The sequence below is a fragment of the Malurus melanocephalus genome, unplaced genomic scaffold (assembly GCF_030028575.1).
Source record: "Malurus melanocephalus ecotype Western Australia unplaced genomic scaffold, MMel_1.1 scaffold_1180, whole genome shotgun sequence".
In the NCBI taxonomy this organism is placed as follows: domain Eukaryota; kingdom Metazoa; phylum Chordata; class Aves; order Passeriformes; family Maluridae; genus Malurus; species Malurus melanocephalus.
Window position 1 is genome coordinate 20,544 of NW_026624412.1, and position 8,404 is coordinate 28,947.

General features: G+C 53.2%; 1 protein-coding gene across 1 annotated transcript in view; it reads left to right on the plus strand.

Annotated features, from left to right (window-relative positions):
• LOC130586502 (plexin-A2-like) overlaps positions 1 to 8,404 on the plus strand; it is a gene marked incomplete at both ends in the record, with an annotated part of 72,001 nt that overhangs the window by 16,381 nt on the left and 47,216 nt on the right. Inside the window, 2 exons of the mRNA XM_057387304.1 lie at positions 325 to 421; positions 1,088 to 1,272. Coding sequence (XP_057243287.1) covers positions 325 to 421; positions 1,088 to 1,272 — 282 coding nt within the window. The remainder of the gene's footprint in view (positions 1 to 324; positions 422 to 1,087; positions 1,273 to 8,404) is intronic.

The following is an 8,404-nucleotide window of genomic DNA, read 5'->3' on the forward strand; positions in this document are numbered from 1 at the left end:
TGCACAAACTGGGCAAGAAACAGCCTGACGCCAGCAGTCCCAGCCTGGGTCACTGGAGGGGCTGTTTTGGTAGCCAGAGACCGAGTGACAGGAGCAACCACTGCGAGTGGAATCATTAATCCATTACCTCTGACAAGGACTAGGTCTCATTTAATTACCTCTTCCTGTTGAGAAGAAGGGACTCAAAGCAGAGCCCTGGATATTGTACAAATGTGGTCCCACAGGCACCAGCTCTTGTTTCCAAGCAGAGAATAATGATGGTTTCTTTCAAAAACCCTTCCCTGTTTGTCAGTCTCTCCAACATTTCTGAATCTTACCCTGCAGTACCTCTATGATGGGATGGACATCAGCAACCTGGCCGTGGACTTYGCTGTGGTTTGGAACGGCAACTTCGTCATTGACAACCCGGAGAATCTGAAAGGTAAATCTGTTTAAATTGCCCTTGGGTCACAGGTGGGGGCTGGGGCAGAGGCTGTGATCCCTGTGGATCATCCTGAGGATGGAGCAGCTCYCTGCCCTGCCCTTCCCTTTATGGGAAGGAGCTAAAGCCCCGACAGCAGAGTGGGTTGGAGGAGCTCAGTTTCCCAAGGGCCCCAGCTGAAGCTTTCCAAGGCCCTTCCCACAGCTGAGAAACCTCACTGGACAATCCTGGGTTATCCTGATTTAATTTTTAAACAACTTTTGGAAGCAGTGGGAATGGTGGGAACGCACAGGTGTCATTCACAATGGCAACAGGACATCATAGCTCAGGCAAAGCACAACAATAATGCAGCTCCACGAAATTATTGGAATGTGCTGCTGTCTGTGCTGTGGGTCCCCCAGGCTTTGGGATCCATCCCTGCAGGGTCAGGTGCAGCTGGAGCAGCTGGGAGGGCAGATCTGGGAATGGGATATCCTGGGAATGTCCTGTGGGAGTCCCCCCGTGCTGAGCCCCACTGATCCCACCCAGGCTTTGGGATCCATCCCTGCAGGGTCAGGTGTGGCTGGAGCAGCCGGGAGGGCAGATCTGGGATTGGGATACCCTGGGAATGTCCTGTGGGAGTCCCCCCGTGCTGAGCCCATGTCCCCATGTCCCCTGTCCCCGCAGTGCATCTGTACAAGTGCGCGGCGCAGCGCGAGAGCTGCGGGCTGTGCCTCAAGGCCGACCCCAAATTCGAGTGTGGYTGGTGCAGCGGGGAGGGGCGGTGCACCCTGCGGCCCCACTGCRGCTCCCGGCCCTGGCTCGACTGGTCCAGCCACAACGTCAAGTGCTCCAACCCGCGCATCACTGAGGTGAGCCCGAGCTCCCCATCCTGCTCCAACCCTGCTCCATCCCTACACCATCCCTGCTCCATCCCCACTCCAACCCGCGCATCACTGAGGTGAGCCCTGTTCCGACCCTGCTCCCACCCTGCTCCATCCCTGCGCAAGCCTGTGCATCACCGAGGTGAGCCCAGCTCCTCATCCTGCTCCCATCCTGCTCCAACCCTGCTCCCCAACCTTGCTCTAACCCTGCTCCGTCTCTGCTCCATCCCTGCTCCAACCCTACTCCATCCCTGCATCACCGAGGTGAGCCCATCACTGCTCCCATCCCTGCTCCCCAACCCTGCTCCCATCCCTGCTCCATCCCTACACCATCCCTGCTCCATCCCTGCTCCATCCCTGCTCCATCCCTGCTCCCACCCTGCTCCATCCCTACACCATCCCTGCTCCATCCCTGCTCCATCCCTGCTCCATCCCTGCTCCATCCCTGCTCCCACCCTGCTCCATCCCTACACCATCCCTGTTCCATCCCGGCTCCATCCCCTGCTCCATCCCTGCCCCATCCCTGCTCCAACCTGCGCATCACCTAGGTGAGCTCAGCTCCTCACCCTGCTCCATCCCTGCTCCCACCCTGCTCCAGCTCTGCTCCGACCCTACTCCATCCCCGCATCACCGAGGTGAGTCCAGCCCTGCTCCCACCCTGCTCCCACCCTGCTCCCACCCTGCTCCATCCCTGGTCCCACCCTTCTCCATCCCTACACCATCCCTGCTCCATCCCCGCTCCATCCCTGCTCCAACCCTGCTCCATCCCTGCTCCATCCCTACACCATCCCTGCTTCATCCCTGCTCCATCCCTGCACTGCCCAAAAACCCACCCAGCCCTAAGAAACAGGGATAAAACAATCAAACACCCCGGTATTTCCTGGGAAACCCCTGGCACGTGCCCAGGTGTGCCACCACTGTCTGCCAGCAGTGCCACCCGCGCCGAGGTGACCGCTATGGACTGCTGCCGGAGTGCTAATTAAAGCAGGGAGCTAATTAGTCTGGAGCTGATGCTTCTGATATTTCTGTTCAGCCCACTGAGGGATGCGAAATGTGTCCCAGGAGCATTTTTACAAGTGAAGCTGCACTCGCTCTGTTAACGCTGCTATGAGGAGTGACACTCTCATCAGGTGGGAATGGGGGAAGGTTTGGGTTTCTCAGTTAATTAAATCCCAAAAAAAGCCTCCTTTGCCCTGGGTGTGTATCCACACTTCAAGAGGGTGTGACGATTTGGGATTGAAGTCTCCTGTTGCGCTGATGCTCGTGGCAGGGCTGCTCAGCACCCAAAACCTGCCAGCTGAATCAGAACCCAAGTGAGTTGTGCAAGTTTCCTCCCAAATTAAATTAGTTTCTGGTTTAACTAAACTGGCTCAGATCCCGTGGGAAGGAGGCATCAATCTCCTTTTCATGGAGGGGAGGCTGCTGCTGTAGCAGGGCTGGGTGGGGCTGACTGGAGGAGGATCTGAGGGTCCATCCATCCAGGGACATTGCCAAAATTTTGATATTTCTCCCTTAGGCTTTCTGCCCAGTCCTTTGCTGGGCAGGTCTTTGTCTGGTGTAGGTGTTTGTCCTGTGCAGGTTTTCCTCCTGTGCAGATTTTTCTCTTGTGCGGGTTTTTCTCTTGTGCAGGTTTTTCTCTGGTGCAGATTTTTCTCTTGTGCAGGTTTTTGTCCTGTGCAAGTTTTTCTCTTGTGCAGGTTTTTGTCCTGTGCAGGTTTTTCTCCTGTGCAGATTTTTCTCTTGTGCGGGATTTTCTCTGGTGCAGGATTTTCTCTGGTGCAGGATTTTCTCTTGTGCAGGTTTTCATCCTGTGCAGGATTTTTCTCCTGTGCAGGTTTTTCTCCTGTGCAGGTTTTTCTCTTGTGCAGGCTTTTCTCCTGTGCAGGATTTTCTCTGGTGCAGGTTTTCCTCTTGTGCAGGTGTTTGTCCTGTGCAGGATTTTCTCTTGTGCAAGTTTCTCTCCTGTGCAGATTTTCTTCTTGTGCAGGTTTTCCTCCTGTGCAGGTTTTTGTCCTGTGCAGGATTTCCTCTTGTGCAGGTTTTTCTCTGGTGCAGGATTTTCTCTTGTGCAGGTTTTCATCCTGTGCAGGATTTTTCTCCTGTGCAGGTTTTTCTCCTGTGCAGGTTTTTCTCTTGTGCAGGTTTTTCTCCTGTGCAGGTTTTTTTCTTGTGCAGATTTTTCTCTTGTGCAGATTTTTCTCTGGTGCAGGTTTTTGTCCTGTGCAGGTTTTCCTTTTGTGCAGGATTTTCTCTTGTGCAGGATTTTCTCTGGTGCAGGTTTTTCTCTTGTGCAGGTGTTTGTCTGGTGCAGGTTTTTCCTCTTGTGCAGGTTTTTCCTCTTGTGCAGATTTTTCTCCTGTGCAGGTTTTCCTCCTGTGCAGATTTTTGTCTGGTGCAGGATTTTCTCTTGTGCAGGATTTTCTCCTGTGCAGCTTTTTCTCCTGTGCAGCTTTTCCTCCTGTGCAGGTGTTTGTCTGGTGCAGGTTTTTTCTCTTGTGCAGGATTTTCTCTGGTGCAGGTTTTCCTCCTGTGCAGGTTTTCCTCTTGCGCAGGTTTCTGTCCTGTGCAGGATTTTCTCTGGTGCAGGATTTTCTCTTGTGCAGGATTTTCTCTGGTGCAGGATTTTCTCTTGTGCAGGTTTTCCGCCCATGCAGGTTTTTGTCCTGTGAAGGTTTCTGTCCTGTGCAGGCTTTTCTCTGGTGCAGATTTTCCTCTTGTGCAGGTTTTTGTCCTGTGCAGGTTTTTGTCCTGTGCAGGATTTCCTCTTGTGCAGATTTTTCTCTGGTGCAGGTCTTTCTCTTGTGCAGGTGTTTGGTGCAGGTTTTTCTCCTGTGCAGGATTTTCTCTTGTGCAGTGTTTTGTTCAGCTCAGAGTGGAGCTGATGAGGAGCAGGGGAGGCGCTGGGGCTGGTGATGCTGAGATGGAAAAGCACCAAAGAGGGTTGGGAGCCTGTCCTTTCCCTGTTTTATTGTTCTGTTTATTTTCCAAGACACAAAACGAGCTTTAAAGTCTTGTCTGGGTGTTCCCCTTGCCCTGCCCGTGGGCAGAACCCAAACTCTCCTTGCCCAAGTGCTGCTCTGCTGCACAAGGTTATGCTACAAGCAGCAAAACAGCCTCCACTGAGATTTGCCTCCCCATAAACCATGCAGAAARTTGTCAAGCTGAAGAAATCTTGGAATTATTCATCTGCCCCTCCTTGAGCTAAGCAGAGAAGGGGAAAAAAAGCCGTGCTGCAGCCACCAAGTGCCTGGAGTGTGAGCGGTGCCAGGCTGGCTCTGGCAGCTGGCTGCAGGCAGGGCACTGCCACCGAGTGTTTTATCACTGTCCAACTTGAAAGCAATACTTTTGGGCCGTGTCCAAGGAGAAAAGAGCAGGGCTCTGCTGTTAGAGATTTCTTGACTCCATAGCCAGGTCTGTGTCTCAGCCCTCAGAGTGGAGGGGACYGCGAGATCTTCGCAGCTTTGGTCGCTGTTGGGTTTTTTCCCAACACCTGAGTTCTCTCAGGATTTTGGGGATTATTTCACAATGCCCAGTGCTGCAGGGCTGTAGATCTGGGAGGACACCGTGTCCTGGTGGGACTGAGCTGCCCCTGGCAGGTCCAGAGCTGGCTCTGGTGACAAACCCTCCATCCCTTTGGCACCAGCGGTGACAGGCTGGGCTGCGGAGCAGGCTTTGGTCTCAGACTGGAGCTCACACTGCAGCCTGGATTAGCCAGACTAAAGAGCCTTTAATATGGGCTGATTTCCACTCTTTTTGCTTCATCTGGCCAGGTTCASTCTTTGTGGCAAGCCTGAGGTCAAGGGCCTGGCTCCCAGGCGCCAGTGCCTTCGGGGGATGCATAAATAAGCAGAGGTTGTGTTTTAATAGTTACAAAAGTAAACGAGCAGCGGGGTATCTGCAGCCACTTTCACTGAGTGAGAGGCCCAGCCCTCCCCAGCAGTGTCCCCTCAGCAGATTAAAACTTCCACCCGGCCTGTGGCCTCAGCAATAAATAAATAAAAATCAGTTTTCGGGCGAACAAGCGGCGCTCTGATCTCCCCGTTCATTTATTTGCAGGGCTCATTAATATAACATCAGTGCAACAAACAGCTGAAGGGGGGGGAGGCAGTGTCAGGCTGAATAATGGAGTTGCTCTGCTGAGATAACAATTAGGTTCTGAATGTGCCATCAGCTGAGGCAGAGACGAGGAGGGATCCTGCCGGGATGACAACGCTCGTGTGCCGCTTCCCCGCTGGGCTCATCAGCTGGGACCCAGAACTGAGGGCAGGAGGGAGGAAAACACAAAGAGGATGGAGATGGCTGAGGTTTGGGRAGGGGGAAGGGGTTGTGCCATTGATTGGGTGCTCTGTCTGCAGCCGAACAGATGCCAAGGGGGTTGCTGTGCCGGGTGCGTGGCGTCCCTCCAGATCCGCAGGGAAAATCCTGGCCAGCTCCCAGTTAGCTCCCAGTCAGATCCCAGTCAGATCCCAGTCAGCCCCAGCTCCCAGCCAGCCCCAGATCCCAGTCAGCCCCAAATCCCAGTCAGCCCCAGCTCCCAGTCAGATCCCAGTGAGATCCCAGTCAGCCCCAAATCCCAGCCAGCCCCAAATCCCAGTCAGCTCCCAGTCAGATCCCAGTCAGCCCCAAATCTCAGCCAGCCCCAAATCCCAGTCAGCCCCAGCTCCCAGTCAGATCCCAGTGAGATCCCAGCCAGCCCCAAATCCCAGCCAGCCCCAAATCCCAGTCAGCCCCAAATCCCGGCCAGCTCCCAGTTAGCTCTTAGTCAGATCCCAGCCAGCCCCAGCTCCCAGCCAGCCCCAAATCCCAGTCAGCCCCATGTCCAGCTCTCTCCAGGCTCCTTCTGCAGGCAGAATGTTGCTGCGTGTCAGAAATGTGGGATGGTTCAGGCAGCAAGATGTGACACTGAGAACATTCATCCCTCGGTGGTGCAGCGGGGTTTGCTCAAYGCTGGGGAGGGGAAGGGTTCTGGTCATGGGATGGGGCTCCTGGATCCCTGGGATCCCTTGGGTTCCAACCTCAGGGATCCCTTAAATTCCAACTTCAGGATCTCTTGGATTCCAACCTTGGTGATCCCTTGGTTCCAGCCTCAAGGATCTCTTGGGTTCCAACTTCAGGGATCCCTTGGTTCCAGCCTCAAGGATCCCTTAAATTCCAACTTCAGGATCTCTTGGATTCCAGTCTTGGTGATCCCTTGGTTCCAGCCTCAAGGATCCCTTAAATTCCAACTTCAGGATCTCTTGGATTCCAATCTTGGTGATCCCTTGGTTCCAGCCTGAAGGATCTCTTGGATTCCAACTTCAGGGTTATCTTGGATTCCAGCCTTGGACATCCCTTGGATTCTAACCTCAGGGATCCCTTGGTTCCAGCCTCAAGGATCTCTTGGGCTCCAACTTTAGAGATTCCTTTGGATTCCAAATTCAGGGATCTCTTGGATTCCAGCCTCTGACATCCCTTGGATTCTAACCTCAGGGATCCCTTGATTCCAGCCTCAAGGATCTCTTGGATTCCAACTTCAGGATCTCTTGGATTCCAACTTCAGGGTTATCTTGGATTCCAGCCTCTGACATCCTTTGGATTCTAACCTCAGGGATCCCTTGGTTCCAGCCTCAAGGATCTCTTGGATTCCAAATTCAGGGATTCCTTTGGATTCCAAATTCAGGGATCCCTTGGATTCCAACTTTAGGGATTCCTTTGGATTCCAAATTCAGGGATCCCTTGGTTTCCAGCCTCAGGGTTATCTTGGATTCCAGCCTCAATGATCCCTTGGTTCCAGCCTCAGGGGTCCCTGCCTTGATTCCAAGTGAGAAGCAGCAAAAAGGGAAATCCCTGTTGCATCTCCATCCCTTCTGTGATCAAGGTCAGGGTGTGAGGGTGACCGAGCTCCTGTCGCCACCCCCTCATCTCTGCACCAAACCCCTTTTTATGGATAACCCAGTGCTGCAGGCCTGCAGAAATCCTTCCCAGCGTTATCAGAGGGGCTGGTTCGGGATTTTTCTCCTGCAGAGGGGAGTGGTGACCTGTTCAGGATCATTCTGCCTCCCATGCCCCGCTCAGATCTCAGTGACTTTCAGGCTGTTAAGCAAACAGCCTAAAAAAATCCAGCAGAGGTGCACATTCCTAATCAGCACATGTCCAGTTCCTGCTAATGGCCTTGGTTTCCTTCAGCCACCCTTTTCATCCTCCACAGGGCTGCAAGTGAAAAGCCAGTCTAGTAAAGTGATTTTCTTCAAATTGGGGAACATTTCTCGCTAATCCCGTCTGTCTGGGATCAGAAATCTGGACTGTCACCAGGCAGCCATGCAGCCTGGGCAGCTCCCAGCTGGGATTAAAGCAGAGCATGGGCTGGAAATGCCCCATCCTCACCCCATGAGAAGCCCAGGGATGCTGCTCASAGGGTCCCCAGCTCTGGGTGCACCGGGACCTTTAAGACTTATCTTCTTTCTGCGATTTTGACTGAATCTCTCCAGCTGTAATTAATTGAATGCATCTGTTCTAACCCTGGGGCTGCTTTATGGCACAGTTACTTCAAAACTGTTCAATTAGTGGCCACTAAAATCTAGGTCGAGTGGAGCTCCATATTGGGGATTTTCCAGGTCAGGACATTTTTAAAATACAGCATCAGCTCGGCTTTGTTTGGGGAGGCCACTCAGCCCCGCCGGTTCTGCTTGGGTCAGGAAATGGCAAACGGTAAATTATTCTTTTTTTTTTTTGTTTTGGAGCAGCAATGAGACAACGAGCCCGGGTGGAGTAAGTGCTCCAGTAAATGCATTTTAACATGGTCCCGAGCTGCAAAGGACAGTTGTAACTGTCGAGTGCAGGAAATGCCACGTTCAGGTGATTCCCAAGCAGTGATGTAAACATTAGCAGGCCTCCAGGACTCGGTGTARCACAATCCAGCTTGGTTTGGAGTGGTTTTATGGGCACGTCGAGCTTCCCGGAGCTAAATGATACAAGACAGGCCRTGGTGTGAGTTACAGGGAACAGCAGCACAACAGGCAGTGGGTGGGGAATAAATTAAAAAGCTCCGTCAGGAGGTGGAGGGGAGAGGGAGGTGGGAATTGGAGGGATTGGAGAGAGGAGGGGGTGGGCTGGGGGTTCTGCCAGGTGCATGGAGCTGGAA